At 38.0% G+C, this 18207-nt stretch overlaps 1 protein-coding gene across 2 annotated transcripts in view; it reads right to left on the reverse strand.

The window, feature by feature from the left end:
• The window catches only part of MYOM2 (myomesin 2), an 82207-nt gene that overhangs the window by 63456 nt on the left and 544 nt on the right, over nucleotides 1-18207 (reverse strand). The window contains exons 1-7 of one of the 2 annotated variants that reach the window (XM_048051734.2): nucleotides 17879-18019; nucleotides 12697-12776; nucleotides 9960-10093; nucleotides 8816-8935; nucleotides 7516-7654; nucleotides 7158-7315; nucleotides 6186-6278 (exon numbers count right to left, since the gene is read on the reverse strand). In XM_048051734.2, coding sequence (XP_047907691.2) covers nucleotides 6186-6278; nucleotides 7158-7315; nucleotides 7516-7654; nucleotides 8816-8935; nucleotides 9960-10066 — 617 coding nt within the window. In that variant the 5' untranslated portion in view covers nucleotides 10067-10093; nucleotides 12697-12776; nucleotides 17879-18019. Of the gene's footprint in view, nucleotides 1-6185; nucleotides 6279-7157; nucleotides 7316-7515; nucleotides 7655-8815; nucleotides 8936-9959; nucleotides 10094-12696; nucleotides 12777-17878; nucleotides 18020-18207 lie in introns of those variants that run through there. The other variant, XM_066994811.1, reaches the window with a different exon arrangement.

An 18207-nucleotide genomic window follows, 5' to 3' on the forward strand; every position in this document is an offset into this window, starting at 1 on the left:
GGAGAAGCCATACCCTCCAGGAGCACAGTGCACACTTCCATCCAGCAGCACATGTGCTGGGGGAGCCATGCTGCAGGTGCAGTGTTGATCCATCCCTGGCTGTACACAAGTTAGGCAGCTTACAGCCCCCAAACTATATCTGAGCGATGGATGACTGCCCCACCATTGCCTTACTGGGCTGTTCCCTTACATAAACAAAGCATTACTTCAGGCTGCTCTGCTTCATCAAATACAGCTTAATTGCTCTTTAACATTTTGTTGTTACAGAGCGTTGGCACAAGAATAAAATAACAGTGTATCTAAAGTGAGCTTAATTCTGATTAACTATCACTTTAAAATAGTTATATTTTGCTCTCAGTGTTAGCTTCATTTTCTAGCAAAACAGCAGCTAAAACAGTCAATAGGAATTAATTACCTTAAGAATTACACAGGATTCAGTATCTGAAACATGATTTATGATTAAACACCGGATGGCATAAAAATAACCCAAAAACTTTAGAAGCATATTCTGAACAAATGTGAGGCCACAGTCTGCTTGACCACTCCAAACCTCAGAAATTTAGAGGTGTAAGAATTGCAAAGCTGTCTCCCTAAAACGAGGAAGCAAAATGCCAAATACCTGATTAATTTTTCAAATGGATGTGTAGCTGTGCTACTCTCAGTCCCCTCCCCATTGTCTTGCCATCTCAGAAGGAACAGCAAAATGCCTCTCATGATTTCCCTGATTGTGAGGGTCTCCAAAGTAGAGGAAACAAAAAATAATCATTAAAGTCTCCAGACAGGAGATTCACAAAAGGATTGTTTTTAACCCAACCAGCTCAGTGTCTGAAAGCAACTATTTGACAGAGGTTGTCTGGATTAGTGATGGAGTGAGAATTAGTTTTATCAGAGGGTAAAAAAGAAAGAAGAATTACTGACCCACTGACTGACCACACTTTTTTTTTTTTACAACACTTTTGTTTTATGATGAGAAACAAGGTCCTTTTTTTATGAACATATAAAAATAAGTCCCCAGTCCAGGCACTTTCTTCTACTTAAGAGATCCTAATAATTCTACCTATTTTCTGGAGGTCACTGCTTTGAAAGCATTTTATGGTTCCTTCTTATGATCTCTAACCTAGCTCACCAGGGGATAAATCAAATCATCTTAGATAGCCTAATACTCAGTGGTCTGCCTTCAAACCTGGTGTTGGAAGTGTATGGCATTAGTGGGTAAGGTCTACACAGCACATTGGTTTAATATACACTCTGAAAAAAAGTTGAACAGGATGGCAAGTTACTTCAAGCCCTAATTCTTCTTTGGTGCCAGATAATACTTCGACTGAGGATTATCCTAAAAACTATTTGCTTCCTTTTATGCTGAAAATAAATAAAGAAATAAAGTTTCCTAATAGCACTGCAAAGTGCACTGAGTCAAGACAACTTAGAAATCATATTTGAAGTACCCAGGAGGAAAGGTGTGGTCTCTCCAACAGTTATTCTTGCATCATGATGAAGAACGTGTTTTCCAACCTTTACAAAGGTCAGATAAAATATGCATAGAGTACATTTAGATAGCATGAAGTGTGAGGGCAGAGCTGTATCTGTCCCAAGGTACGAATACTTTTCGTGAAAATTAAATTGCCCTGAATCCACATGAGGTTCTGAAGTGCTAATGTTTGTGCGGGGAATATTCCCCAGGCAGATACATCTGTTTAAAATGCATGTATTCATCCATCTGCCTTGTGTAGATTTAAACACAGGAGTTGAGAGTGAAGTAACATTTTTCCTGAATTAGAACACAATTTGGTGCATGTCAAGAACAGGAAGCACAACGTAGTAAATTACACAGAGTTAAAATTGCCTCCTTTGAATTCAAATGACAAAATTTTCGGTGTAATGTTTAAATGACACCAAAATGTGGAAGTACTCTGCAGGAACACCATCTCATAGAGTGATTCTCCAGTCAGACTGAATTGGACTTGTTCTTTTTGTTTGGTTGGCTTTTGCTTGTATTGAATAGGGGAGCTCTATTTTGTGGCTGCATCTTCCTCAAGCTCATCTCAGTGGCTCCCAGTTATTGCAGCTGATAGGGGACAGTGATTGACAGGCCAGAACATCACAGACCTTTTCATTTGGGGGATGTTGCCTGCGTTTCAGCGAGGAAAGAAGAGAAGTACACCATACATGCTGACTACGCACACACTGACACTGCATATCTGCAAAGCCCTGGGACCTACTGTTTATCACCACACAATCAACCCTACACAGCTCCCAGGATTTGCCTCCTGAACTGGAGGACTGCCTTTGCCGCAGTGCCTGCACTCCGTCCCGCTTCCACCCACCGCAGGAGAAAGGGCAGCCCTCATTCTCTGTATTTCCATTTTAAATCATTTTAAGCCTTTTGTTCCTAATCAAACTAAAATAGCACTGTACTGACTGCATAGTGTCATTTGTTAAATGACAATAGTTAGAAAAGAAGGCTCGTTCCATTTTAAGCTTTTTTTTTTTTTTTTTTTTTAAAAAGCAATGCTGACAGTGCTTAGGAGCTGAGCGCTTGATTAGGGGGCTAGCTCTGCCTTCTGGCAGCAGGTATTACACTGCACTCTGCTGGCTTTGCCACACATTTTTGCTGATGCAACCACGAACCCTTTCTTGCCGCAATTAGAACATTTAAGCAATGACCTACTGAAATAGGAAAGAGGGAAAGGAAGAGGGCCTTAATAAAAGATAAAACACTGCCAATCTTTGAGCCTTGTACAAGTGGCAGTGTGCAGCCACATCACTCTGACAGAGCTCTGGAAAATCAAGCTTCCTTCTCTGCTTATTCTACCATCCAACTCCCACCAGCTCACCTGCCTGCTCATTGCAGGGAGTCAGGAACAACTGGAGCATACTGCTGTCCCCTCTATGAAACATAATATAGCCTTTCACAGTTGCATAAAGCCTAATGATTCATTTAAGGAACAACTTAACTGTCATACCAGTGAAAAAACTACCCTATGCATCATAGAAAAGCAAACAAAAAAACAAACAAACCCGTGGCTAAACAAGTAGTACCAAATAAGAAATTCAGTATGTTAGGATGTACTGCGATATACACTAACATACAAAATATTTTTCAGCCATGCTATAGAGCAACAGGGTATATTCAACTATCTCCAATACAGAAATCTTTTCTTGGATTATATGCCTATCTCTAGTTTAAATTAGGTGGGATAAAGAAAACATATTAACCAAACCCACACATTTTCAGGCATGTGTCAATCACTTCAGCTACCAGTAGCTTCTCCTGAGAGAATTCCACTTAGTCTTCTCCAAATCACCTATCAGAAGTGAGATGGAAGATGAAATGAACCACTACCTCAGTGCAGGCTCCTATAACTGTGAGATGTGCAAAAATTGTAATAAAAGCTTCAAATCCCTTTTTTTTTTTTTTTACTGCACAATGGAGATCTTGAGCCCAGGCTCCCAGCTGAGGAAGCCTAAAAGGAGCAAGAGAGTGGCGCTATATGATGTCGATAGCATTAAATTAATGCAGAAAATGTGGTAAATTGAGCACAAAGCATCATAAAAATATGAGACAGAGAAATGAAAATGATCTGGTTACTGTATAGGCTTATGGGCCCTGGAAGACAGCAAATGGGAGGGATGAAATTGTGTCCAGTTACTACTTTAAGATGACAAAATGACGTTCTGGTTTTGGTGCCTCAAGAATTTTTCCACTGGGATCAAGGAATACTCATAGGAATAAATATCACACTTGCATCAGAAGGAAAAGTTCACTCCCTAAGCTTCACTGAAGCACTAAAAAGGTAGCCAAGAAATTCCAAGGCCGTTCTGAGTGGCTGTGGATCAGATGACATGCAGCTCAGCACTTCGGTATGAACAGCTGAGAAGAGCACAGAAGAAGTGGATAGGTAGAAAATCCTAACTGTTCTACTTCTAGGAAAAAAAATAATACTTCAAATATGCATGTATAGAGATATTTATGGAGGATCCAGAGTTAATTGATACAAGTTTATCCTTAAAACATTAATAATATATACATATATATTAACCAAATACATATCATTTCATTGCCTAATATTAATACCACTGATACTAGTAATGTAAAACACTATCAAAACATTTTTCCATGTCCTGCAAGCTGATTTCCCATCTTTTGGGAAGCACAACACAGTTGATAGTCAAATTTTGAAATAAAATACGTTAGTAATAAAGATCTATATTTAAGCTTATATATATATATAATTTAATAAACTGTATAAATCTATGGTAAATAAATCATAGCTCTGGGTCTATAATCCTCCAATGTCCAATGTTTTATGTCCAATGTCCAATGTCCAATGTTTTAAGTGGAGAAGGGAGACCTGTCATAGAGCAGCTGGGCATCTTTAGCTGGCAAAAAGATCACACTACCAAAGAGAATGAAAGAGAAATACAGCAACAGTCTCTGAATATGCCAGCTTGGTTGAACATAAGGGACCGTGTATGAATACATACAGATCTGCACCTAGTAAGCAGTGGATGATGATAAGTGTATGTGGGAATCAGAGTGGGTGCCAATAAATGACTCTAAGGTATGTCTGAACAATCCCAAAGCTGGTTGTGAATGCCATCTACATGACTGATAACCAGTATAAGAAAGAAAAAATCTCCAAGGGGTTATAAGACAATATCACCCTTCAGCCTGATGGTTACTGATGCTTAGAAACCACCATCCACACCGATCCTCATTTCTTCAAAAAGCCATTTATTCCCAGAATGTCACAAAAAGGAACTATGCTACATATCAAGCACCAGGACTCACCAAGCAGCCACTTTTGAACACTAACCAAGGGAGATAAACACAAGCACAATCATTCATTGTCAAGAAGTCACCTAAATTTCATCCATCTCCTCACTGTCACTCACACCCATACAGAGGAGAACATTTTCCTTTTTCCCTGCTGCAAGGAAGACAATTGCAGGAGGACAACCTGCTTTTATCTTTTAACCTCCTGCTCTCACCTACAAAAGTAATACTAGTGGGATAAAAACAGCTGTGCTGAGATATGTCACAGAGAGCAGTCAGCAAGTTACTCATGGCCTGGAAGCTGAAGACTTCGAGTATCTCAGAGGTACCTGTAAGTACTACTAGTGATTGAGAAGTATCCCTTAAGAAGCAACAACAGAGTATTTCTGGCTGAGAATTTCTGTACAGGAATATGCTATGGAAAGGTGGAGAGTCAAGATGGACTTCATTTCAGGATGACAAAGTTGCATAGTCCTTCCCAAAAGTACAAGGAATGACACATTTATCTTCTGTAGTAATGCCACAAGGCTGTGCTCAGGGCTGCTTCCACTGCTGACACGTGAAGACAAGGTAGAAGATGAATATTTGGCTAGACAAGTGCTAGCCACAAAGATTCCAGCTATGTGAACACAGCTGATACTCATGTTCTGGAGAAATTAAAAATATCTTTTTTGTGTGTCTCTTCTCTAGATGTTAATTTTTCCTTTTGAATACCACTGTTATGTCCTCATTTTAATTTGGGTGTTTATATTTTTTAAAAAATCTTGTACTGAGTCATAGGTAACAGGTGATATTTCAGTGTTTAAGACAATCTAGTATTAGTTTTAGGAAGCTGTTGTACACAGGCATTTTCTATACTGCAAGATTAACATCATCGTGAAAAATAAAATGAATTAAATTATATATTTTCTCTTCTTTAACTTAACACTTCTTTTTGGAGAACAAACAAATCTAGATTAAAAGGAAAGAGAACCTACCATATAATAAAACAAAAACTGATGTTTGGGTATCTTTGCCATGACCATCTAAACTTCTGATTACCTTAAATAGTTTCATCATGACAAGATCATAAAATATACAGACAACTTTCCACTTTGACTGCCAAGAAAATAAAATTCTAATATAAAAGGAACTACTTATTTCGGCTACTTACCTCTATTTTGCTACCTTCTTGTATATCGCTGGAGCTAAATAATAGAAATATCTAATTTTTCTTTTTCATTTCATTTTCATGATCTAATATCCAGCTATTTAGTGAACCTTCTATAGCCTAAATGTGAGTACCAACAGAGAAGACTGTTGAATTTAACAACTCTCTTGCAGCATTCGTATGATTGTTTTATTGTATTTGATATAAAATATTTTGTGTAGAGTATAAAAATCTGTTGAATTCCTCAGAATAACCTACCTGTTTATATGCAACACATGTACTCCATATTTGCTTTCAACTCTGTACTTTGCTGGATCACTTGCAGGTGTAATCAATTCCTCATTTTTGTACCTGACAATCAAGAAAAAAATGAACTAATAAGCAGCTTCTATTCACTGTAATAATTCAGTTGATTTTTACTTAGAGGTATAATTTATTACCATCTGAGTTATATATTTATAAATTTTCTCTACCTGTGTACTTTCCAGTGTGTATGGATAGATACACATTGGGCCATGAAAGTGAAGGAGAGTCACCCCTGCAGTAAGAATGTGGAAAGAGATGTGGAGCCAAACCAGAAAAGCTAGCAGTAGAGAGAAGACAGGACGTGACTTGAATTTTCCAATCCACTATCCCTGACATAAGATGGGAAGGAAATTTTGTCTTTGATCGCAATAAAGCACTTAAGCTCAAAAAAGAGAAACAGCAACAGAATAGTGCCTCGGGTTAGTTATTCACAGTCTGCTCTGTGGATGTCCCATATACAGGACAGTGCTTAGGCAGCTTCAGGGATATTACATGACTTTCCACCTCAACAGAGGCTGACACAAAGTGAACACACAGGCAGTCTGTGAAAACAATTGTCTATGACAGCAATGGTGCTGTGCAAGTTTACCCAGGCTTAGCAAGTAGCCTGTGAGCTTTGTGTATTGGGACATTTGCTACTTCATCTTCAGGAAAATGAATGGCCAAAAAGACTGGAATGCCTTCCCCAGACTGCCTTCTGAAATACCCAGCTCTGCTTCTCACAGTGCACAGGGCCATTCGGCCAGCTTTCCTCCCACTCCTTCCACTGTGGTATCGAGTGCTACAATCCAGCACATATATGAGGATTAAAAAGGGGTTTTAACATAGCCATTATGTATGCAACACTTATCAGTTATGCCATAGCTTCCAAATGGAAAAAGATTAACAACATTTTTAGAGGCCTGGATAAGGCCAGTCTCTTACCATTGTACAACAGGGGTGGGAAATCCTTGTACAGTGAAGCAAAGACTCACAGACATCTTCTCCCAGACAGTGTGAGACCTCAGGCGCACCAGGATTTCAGGAGCTCGACTTATTCTTTCCTCAACAGCATGTCTTTCCATAGCCATATTTTCTTCTACCTATTAAAAAAGGCAAAATGATAAAAGCAGGTGAAGAAAGGAAGAATTCAGCACCAGACTCAAAGGGGATAAAAGATTTAATTTTAAATCCACAGGATTAAAAGATGCTAAATCCCTAACAATACTTGAAACACAGACCTAAATTTTAGTATATCTTATAATTGTGCTTGCATAGGAACAAAAAAACTTCAGTACTGTACCATCCTTTGTATAGCAAGTCTATCCAGTTGTTCCCTAGCACGGTGCCTGGCTGTGTGAATCTCTTTTTCCAAAGCCGACAACTCACTGGCAAACCGGATCCTTTTCTCTTCGCTAGCATGAGACTTTTGTTCATGAGTCCTGTAGGACAAGAAAAAAGATAAGAGTAATCAACATGAAGCTTTAAGATTATCACTCATACACATTAGGCAGCTGAGGGTTCTGAAATAATATCATCAGGATGTAAAATCTAGTTTAGGAATTATTCTTAGAGTCTATCTGCCTATCCTAATCCAAGAGGAAGCAATGACTCTACAAATTTTTCAAAATTCTTATAAAAAGTTCATCAAAGTTTTTAGGAGGAGCTAGCTCAGGCTCCTTCAATCCTGATGACTCTATAAGCAGCCTATGGTACTCTGTCTTGCCAATAGCAAGAAAGTAAGGAGCTGACTACCAGAAATTTTTAATATGACTGTCATTCTAGACTCTCAAAGTATAACCCAACATGTAGTAAAGCAAATGGGAAGACTTATATGAACTTCACCAATCAAGCCATGATTTCTCTGGTGTTTTTTGAAATATTTATTTTTACTATTTCAGTGTACTTTGAATACCAGCCTTGTTCTGCCATGTATAATTTTATATTGATAAAATTTAAGATTATTTTTAAAATAATATATTATGCAAATGAGTTTGATTTTCCTGGAACATTCCACTTCCAGAGTATATCCTTCAAAACAGTCAAAGTACTAGAACCCTATGTATGTGTACGATTCCCTTGACATGTTTTCTACAAAGATGGTAGAATTCATTCTTGTAGCACATATTCTCTACGTCTTTGTTACAGTCACTGTAAAGCATGGCAGAGCAGAAACAGTCAAATTCACTAACTGTAATATTGCTGTCAGCACATTTACTCAAAGACTTCATATCAAGTCTGTAATTGAGACATGATGATAAGTCCTCTGGTATTATGGAAAGAACTCAATGCTTAAATTGATCCAATCCAGAAATGCAATAATAGTGCAGTCGATCTGTTTGAAAATATTTGGGATCCTAGGCAGATACTAATTTCTTTTGGTATTAAAGCTGTTTTCAAGGGTCAGGCTGGGGATTAGAGGGAACAACTCTGGGTTGAAATATAAGACTGAAAGTGACACTCAGTCATTTAGTATTCCAGCCAAAATAGATTAGTGAAGAACAGTGACAGAGAAGACTCCAGTCTTGCCGACTTTGAAAAGAGCCCTGGCAAAAGAGAGATACTAAATGGGACCAGAGCCACTTCACAGGTCAGAGCTTTACCTTTTCCTGGATTCTTGCATTGTTTCATGAGCCAAGGTGCGTGCCCTCCTGGCACAGAGTCTACATGTTGTTTTTCCCAAGCCAGATGATTCATAATAAGCAGCCTGTCTAGAAGCAGCCCTTCAAATATAAAAGACACCGTCATAACCCAGCAGATCTGGTAAAACATGAACTTGCTAAAGTCAAAGAAATTACTTTAAATGAGCTGAATTCCATGACTGAGCACTGTTCAGTAAGAATGCTAGTTTATGCTAGTGCCCTAGTAGCTCTGATTCTCACTTGTCCTTCAGAGGCCTAATGCCCATCATTTGTCATTGGGGATTGTTAGGCATTTTATTTCATTCAGTTCTATTAAATTTATACTTAGTCTCCAATCTTTCAAGTGCTATTCACTGTGCAGCGAATCATGAGGGTACCAGCTCATCTAAGAAACAAGGCACACAGAATCCTTATAATACTGTCTATTTCTAAATATTCCTGCCTCTCTACACTTCACATAACCTTCCTCATAAACTCTCCTCTTTCAGAAGCGAATCTGGACAAGCTGGACAATTATCTAGGCATCTTAATTACTGAGGAGGGAGGACAGTGATTTTTAAGCAACCAAGATTCAATATTCCAGGCTTCAAGATAAAAAAGAACCTGTATCTTGTTACTAAAACTCTGAGATTTCACATAAAAGAAAAATGTTTTGTTTTGTTTTGTTTCGGAGGGGAAAAAAAAATAGAAATAGCTAACTTCAGGAGTAGGAATAGCCAAACTTAGGAGAAGGAATATCCTCATGTTATATGGAAGAATGGGTATTATGCTTCTGTGATTTCCAATTAATTTCATAGCAATTTTTCTTAAGTCATATTGAGTTCAATCAGAGCTTAAAAAAAGGAAATTCCAAGTTGGAGGTAGTAAACAGAAATGATTCTCAGATAAAGGATCTGTGTAGATGAGTTGCTGCATAGCTAGAAAGTCTAGCTGTGGTGGTGGGAGAATACAGACAAGTAGCATCCCTGTGGAAGGACTTGGAAAACTAACATTCTGAGTAAGTCGCAAATGGGGAAGAGGAGAATGTAAATATCTTGATTCTAAGAACTATTTATCCAAAATAGAAGCATCTCTATGCTACATATGTGAAATACACAGTACTCACTTTCTTGCTGCATATTCCTCAAGTACATATCTTGTCTGAATGTTGCGGTAGGACTGATCGAAGTGTTTGTGCCTTCTCTGGTAAAATGGCACTGCTAGTGATGACATACTTCAGTTTGTTACAATCAGCAATTCCTGTAGTGAAATCACATTTAGCCATATATTTCAGACATTTAGGTTTGATATTTTTATATACGTACATATACGTGTGTACAGGAACAGATGTACAAAATTTCATCACTTTGTAGACAAATAGAGCCATCAATTATATATATGCACATCTCAAACTGTATCTTATTAGCCACACAGTGAGTCATGGAATTACAGATGATAGAGCTAGAAGATAAATTGTTGGATCATTTTTCCCTTCTTCGTAGATGTCATTTAATACCTCCTTAGAAATTTTCAGGGACAGAAATTTGCCAGTTTTGGGGGCATTTTCTAGATATTTCAGTTCTCCATTCTTCAAACCTTTTGCTTTGTTCCTTGCTGCAATTTGCACTCACTAGTCCAGTTCACCATGACAACACAAAATAGACTATATCCACTCACTTTTGTAGCAGCCTGTTGAAGGTTTGAAGATTTTTTTTTTTTAACATCTTTCAGGTCTCTTATTTAAATCAAACAAAGCTAGGTTTTTCAATCATTTCTCATGTGTTTTCTAGACCTCCAATCATTCTGGTTGTCCTCCTGCACAATTTCTCCGCGACAAAGACACAGTTTGATCAGTATAGAAGGTTCTCAGGAACGTTCAGGGAGCTCCCAGAAGCATGTGGGTGGGAAGCAAGTTTCCCACTCTGTCAGAGAGAAGCAAATTCCCAACTATGGTGTTAAAAGAAGGCAGAGGTGTCCACATCCCTTTATGCTCATTAGGAGTACAATGATAACTTTTCACAAAAGTTGGGAATGCTACCTGCCATGTCCTGAGTAGGTGCCAGGTTGTGTAACTACGATCTGCTTCTGTAAGTCTTGTTTGCATTCTCATTTGGATGTGGGGCCACTTGGTCTAAATGGATGTGAGGGACTCCAAAAGGCAAATGAACAGCCAACACTTTCCCCAAGAAATGGCTGCACTTTGGTGACAACTGAAGCAATTTCCATTCACAACGTCTGTAAAGCAGCTTGGGCCAAGTCCTAAAGTTTTTAGTTAGGCAGATTCACAAAACAACATCTGATTTCTTCCTGAAAGGTAAGGGGAATGCCCCAGTTGTTTTGTGGGATTTTGCCAGGCAGCTCTGCTGGGTCACAGGCAGAGGCATGGCCTGGGACCCACCTCAGAGGTAAAGCACCACTAGCTCACCCAGGGGACGCATCAAGAGGGTTCCAAGGCCCAGGGGCAGTCATGGACCTGACTGTCCCTGCTTAGCCCTCCCAAGGCCTTCCCCATGGCCCCGGATCCCATGTCAACCCCCAGGCCTCAGCCCGTGCCCCAGCTCCCCACAGCACTGCCCTGCCTGGCCACGGGCCCAACTGAGAAGAACTGGCCCGACTGAAAGCCTCAGAACCACACCAAATGTCTGCATTCGTCACAAAAAGCCCCAGAAATAGGCAGGTTTATGACACATATAAAATGAAAGCTCAATGGAATTTGAACAGAAATCTTATAAACTCATTTTAATACAATGTGAACTCCCCTTAATTAATTTCAAAGGTTCTGATACTGACCAATTCAAATCTGTGTTCTGTTTCCTGTTGTATACCTGAAAAGGTATACATGCTTTGAGGAGAAAAATGAGTAGTACACACTTTAAAACTAGAGGAATAACTATTTCATGAAAACATGTTTCTGGTAAAATGAGATCTAATTCAAAATTAAAGAAACTCAGTCACTACTTGATTGTCAACTTTCATATTTCAAGCAATTCTTTTTGTTTCGTTTATCTTTTTACTGTGTGAAAAGTACATGCAAACAATTTAGTTCAGTAAAATACTGCTGAAAATAGTTTTTTTAATATTTATTATTTATGCTGAAAGCAGTAATGTTTTCTGTCAGGCAACAGAATTTTTATTATTATCTCATGTTTTGAAAAATCATTTGCAAAATTTCCATCTAAGAACAGGAAATCAAATATAAAATTGTTGAAAATCATGGATATTATCAATAATTTTGCATTAATTTTAATGTGACTTTTTAATGTTTTTCTTAATTGTACTACTAGCCAGACTGTACATGCAGGAGTAATCATTTTGTACATTTTGTTGCAGCAATTTATTCTTGAAAAATGGGTGCTAGATTTCTTATACATCATATCATGCTTTTAGGAAGAAAAACATAAGATGATTTATTGAAAAACTGTAATTCTCAGTTCCCTAAGTCCCTCCTTTTTGTGTGTTTATTTGGCAATTTTGCCAGAACCCTTCAAAATCACACCCTAATTAATTAAAAGCAAACAAACATGCTTTTAAGTCTAAGAAATTGAAACTTAAAATATGGTAAATTATCTGCAAATACCCTATTTCCAGCATATACAATTATAAATTCAAGCTGTGTTTGATAGTTTGTTTCAGGTATTCAAAAGCTGAGTCAGATGCCCCCATGTCATGACATTCTCACTTCAGGTAGTCTTACTTTTCCAAGAAATATCTCTCTGCAGGTATATTTAGGTATATTTAGGAGGTATAGTTAATTGCAGAAACATCTTAGCAAAAAAAAAAAAAAAAGCCGAAAGATTTAGAGGTGAGGTTTTATAATTTACCACCTGACAGCTGCCCCTTCTGCACAGCCTATAGTTAGTTACCTTTTCAATCCTTTTTAAAGAGATATGAGAGCTTCAAGTCACGAGTGCAGGAATGAGAACTTTAGGCAAAATACCAGGCACTGTAAGACAAAAATAAAGCAGGTTGACAACATTAGAAACAGGCATTAAAGAAATATATTACCACATTTCTAGAGAAATAAGAAAATTAACATCATCCGAATTAGTACACCATGGTTCAATACCTTGCAGAGGTGTGCAATGCTGAGCTGACATGATCCTATTTAACTCCTTATATGAGTAACACATTTTCTTGGCTACATAAACAGTTACACAAACAAGTAAGTAGCTCTGATTTCTGCTACTTTTGGTATCTGTACATGACCCAATGCCTGCAGAGATCTAATACTGATTTTCTTCCTGCAGTCTAACTGTGTGACTATTGTGTACATTACTTTTGACTTTCCCCTAAGTTTGTATGTTAACCAGACAGTTAATGGTATAATGTTCCCTCTGTTCTATTTTTAATAAGCCCTTTCACTTAAATGAAGGTGCAAATGGCAAACCCATGGATTCAGCTGACTCAGCTGTTAAGAGCTACTCATGTTTACGTGTGGCCCAGTTAAACAATTCTGTGAATTTATCAAGATGCAATTTATGCGTTGCTATGTATATAACTCCCCCTGAGATCTGACGTATAACGGTTGCAGAGTAATGCCTGTGTGTCTGGATGGATCACAGTCTAAGTTATTTTCATTTCTGAGAAAATATCTTAGCCATTTACAGTTCAGCCTTTTCCACTGAATGTAAAACTTCCATTCTAACTAGTGTATCTTCTTCTATTAATCAGCACCCAGGGTTTCTCAAAATTTGGGTTCAGATGTTCTTCGCATTTACCCAAACATCTATAGAATAGAAACAGGCATAGCCCTTTGCTCCCAGCCTCCATGCAAGCAATTAACTGAGCTTGTTAGCAGCCAGACTCATTTTGCCTTCTGTTAACACAGAGGGGAGCTGCCTGGCAACAGTTCCAAATGTAATAATCATCATCAGTTAATTACAATGATGCTTGCAGAGTATGTATTTAATACTTAACAGAGCTGCAACAATGAGTATCTGAAGAGAAAAATCACAGCCCCACTGTAAAAACAGCTTTAGCAGAGTCTATGGAGCCCATAGGGTATCTTGAGTTTGGGATAAGAGAAATTTCTATTGTCTTCCTAGGAACAAGATGTTGACTGTTTTTCCAGTTTTCTGTTGATATACATTTATGTGAGATGTTTGAAATATATAACAATATTTATTCAACATGCCAGTAACAGAGTTAGGTAATATGATAACGCAGATGACAGCTTAGCCCCACTGAAGTTACTGACTTAGGTAAATCAAGATTTTATTACTGGTAGTGGCTGGAGACATACTTATGCTGGCATGTCACTTGGTGGAACTGACCCAATAGCAAGATGCAGGCAATGCTCTGACAGAGGCATCAGGGGGAGAAAAAATCCATTTCCCAATGAGAAATTAAAAATTTCATAAAAAGATTACATAAATAGTCCAAGAGAAAGGCAAATTAAAAGTTTGAATAATTGTAATAAATTAAAAAGCAAATCTCAAGTTTTGGTCACCAAGTTCTACTAGTATGTGACTGCAAGAGTGAACTGGGTGAAATATATGGTCTGTGTGTCACAAACAACCCTTGAAGTCCATCCATGCAGATCCTATTAACTTCCCTGGATTTCAAGAAAAAGATCTATAGTTACAGGCCAAGGATTTTTTAAGATGTTCCTCAGTTTCTTATCCGACCTTCAGTCTTTTGGTGGAACACAGCACAGTTGTACACCTACATTTTTATTTTTCATTCCTATTTATTTCTGTGACTGTAAATGGTGGTTCTGACATCAGCAGGACCTAAACTGCACTAATCTGTGTGCTGTATAAACCACTCAGAGGACTATTAAATGCAAACAAAAATATTAGGTCAACCAAAATGCCTTTAAAGATTAATGATATAAAACATGGGTGAATTAGACCAGTTTACACAAATATACATTTCCTCATGTTTAGTAGCATGTATTTAACAATTTATGTACATGAATAAAAGAGTAAAACTCACGAGTAGAGGGCAGAGTTCCCAGGCCAGGATATGCATAGTTTCAAGCCATAGTAATACTGACCTGAATAGAAAGCAATAATCTAGGACCATGTGACAGGGGGCCACATTCTTGAGCTGGAAGCCAAGGGTCTGATATAGAGACATTGTTAGCTTGATAAGTGAGTTAATTTAAGATTTAAAGGACAGGCAGTAAATTCTAGGATGATCATTCACCTAGCCTCAGAGAGCAGGCACACCACCAAATAAATTGATGGATGGGATTGACAAATGCCATGGGAAATAGAACATGGTTGTGCTCACCATAGATAGACAACTTGCATTCGTACACTCAGGAGGTTCCTGTCATGAGAGATGCACTATACAGCATGTACTTTCTCTGCCTGACCTGCCAATGCTATACCATGCAACTTGCACTTTCTTTGCTCATCTCTGTCCTTGTCCATCTGCAAGTGCCAAAAATGATTCTCAGGTTCTTGCCTGCCCTCACGTAGCCTATCTTCCTTATTCTGGCTGAAAGATCAGTACGTCCTGCTCCTAAACGCATATCCTCATTCTTGAGCTTCCTCTGCATCTCATCTTTCTTAAATGTCTTTGAACACTTGCATTGAATCAAGAGTTTGTCCTGATTTTCCCCATGACACAGGAGCTGGTCCCTCTACCTGTCTGTGGTTCCGCTTGCTGTTCTCCACATCACTCAAAGTTTTTTTGGAAGGTCTGGTTTTCCAACTTATATGCCCATCATACATTAAAGCCCATGATATTTATGTGATAAAATATATTTAATTCCATACTACCTATATGTCACAACAGAAGATTAAATATATATATATATATATAAACACCTCCCAGTCATCAGTTGCTTTTAATGACCATTTTAAAGAATTATCACTCTGCCTCAGAAAACATACGGTCCTTTCCAGATGGTTATATCAATCCTGTAGAAATTACAACAGATACATAAGAACATTTTCCTCCAGGATATTCACTTTGGTAAAAATCTTGTAAAACCTGCATGAATCATTATGTGGCTCATAGACACTGCAGTCTAAAACAGAATGGTATGTAAAGGGTCTGGTAACATCTTCCCCATTTCAGTAATAAACTTATAAAATACTAATATTTCTCTTCAGTCTTTTATCTCTGTGTGTATGTGTGTATTTAGATCTTACACAGGAAATTAAGCTCTGTGTATGAAAAAGGATGAACTAAAAAGAAAAAATCTACTGTCATTTTCAAACACTTGTCTTTTGCATTGAAGTTTTTTTGTTTCTGCATAATAAAAATTCAGTTTCAATTTTTTGACAACAGAATACAAATGCTTCTGAAATTAAAAAAGCATATGGAATTTCCAGTGCTTAAACCATATGGAATTCCAGACATTAGTCATCAAGCTTTGAGATTCCCTGTCCTTTCTTTCCTTGTCTTGTCTTTAGCTACATCATTGCTGGTCTCACATTTTACTGATCACACCTCCTTAGTCTGGGAACAATGTTAGCCTAAAAACTGGTTTTAAACAAAAATCTTGTGGACAACAGCTTTGATCTGGTTCAAGTCATCTCCGGAACTAAACACATTACTTGCCTCATTAAACCTAAAAAAAGAATTCTCTCACTGATTTCTAGACAACTGAACGTCCAACAAAGCAACATTTTCACATCCCATGTCTATTTTTTGTTAATAAATTAATATGTTTTGAATAAGCAGACATTTAACAACTCATGAAATAAACCTGCTTGCAAAGACATACAGGTATATTAAGCATTTTAATGCAATCATTTGGCTGTAGCACATGTATGATTACTTAGAATGTGAACATTGACCTTGTAATAGTCCCTGAATGGTTTGCTTCACCTTCTAACCAGTTAGCGTGCAGGCAATTTGGCATATACCATGGGTGCTGATGGTCACAGCTGTAACCATTGATGGAGTTAACCCTCAGCTATGCTCTGCAGCACGTAGGTAGGAGGCAGAGCCATGGCTCTGTCCCGCTCTGTACCCTTCCCTCCAGTGAGGTCATTGCTGTGCAGGGGAGCACCAGTTCTTGCATGCTTGCTAGTCTAAAAAATACATAATTTTGGCTTCTCCACAACTCTCACAATGGAAGGGCGTTGAGATCCCATCCCCATCGTCTAACCAACATATAACCCAGAGAGGGTACTGATGTAGGTTCTTTCTTATGAATTCATAATATTACTTCACTGGGAATTAAATGAGGCTGAATTTGGCCACATTGACCCGAAATTTTGCGATCCTAACACTCCAAATACAGATAGAGTTGCAACAAGTTCCAATAAAGTTTTAGGATTTCCCTTCACTTGGCTAGTGTACTACATGCCTTCAGCTGGACAACAAGGAGTGTGAGACAGGGAGATGGTGAAAGTCAGTCACTTCCCATCATCCCAAGCTTTATTATCTTTTATTATGATATTTTCATTGGCAGGTATTATCAACCCACAGGCAAAGATTCAAGAGCATGAACATGATTTCCCAAGACACTATCAGTGGTATTTAGCTGGAATTTTCATGTGGCACAGAACACATCACGTAGCCTAAAGCAATACAGACACCAGAAAAGTGTCTTCTGAAGATGTATTGAAAAGTATGATAGACAAAAAGTAGAAGTAGAACTTTCTGTCCCAGCTACATTCTACTCTTCAGCACGCCAAATAGTTTTGCCAGCTACTATAGAATGTATTTTATGCTTAATTATTTGTGCACAGACTTCACAAATATCATGCTTTATCTCTTCATACAGCATAAACCCATAAAAAAGTGACACTGTCAATATATGTGCAACTGTGAAAGCACATTGGCCAATAGAACTGGAGATTGGTATAATGTAGTTCTGTAAAAGCAGGGAGAAGAAAAAAAGGAAAAAAAAAAAAGAACAGGAAATGTAATACGCAGTAAAATCAAACTGACCACGCACAAAATAAAACACTTCCCTTTTTTTTTGTCTTTTCATCAATTAATCTGTGTCCTGCTTATTGCTGGCTCTCCCCAAGGAAGGGTAATAATAATTCATTTTGCACAGAAAAGCACCCAACGCTTTCCCCATAATCCCCATTTGTTCTGAACAAGAACAAGCTAGATGAAGAAGGGACTTACCAAGGATATAGAAATATTGCAAAGCAGAGAGGAAGACCAGCCTTTCCCGGCTTAGCAAACTCTGGCTGAGGAAAACAAAAATAATTCCCCTCTCTGAAGGCTACTGCCCCTTCACTCCCATTTAAGGGCAGATGCAATGCTATATTTAGCACTAACCAAGTGATTCTCCCAAAACTGAGGTCAGCCTAATAGGCAATAAGGGTATGATATAAGGGCGGAAGAAAAGCCCTATCCCATATGCAGTTTCGAACTGTATTTTTATAAAAGGTAGACCTCACTTCTAAATAAAGCAGTTTCTTTAAAGTGGGGTTTGTTTTTTCAGCAACACC

Source organism: Anser cygnoides, chromosome 3 (genome assembly GCF_040182565.1).
Source record: "Anser cygnoides isolate HZ-2024a breed goose chromosome 3, Taihu_goose_T2T_genome, whole genome shotgun sequence".
NCBI lineage: Eukaryota > Metazoa > Chordata > Aves > Anseriformes > Anatidae > Anser > Anser cygnoides.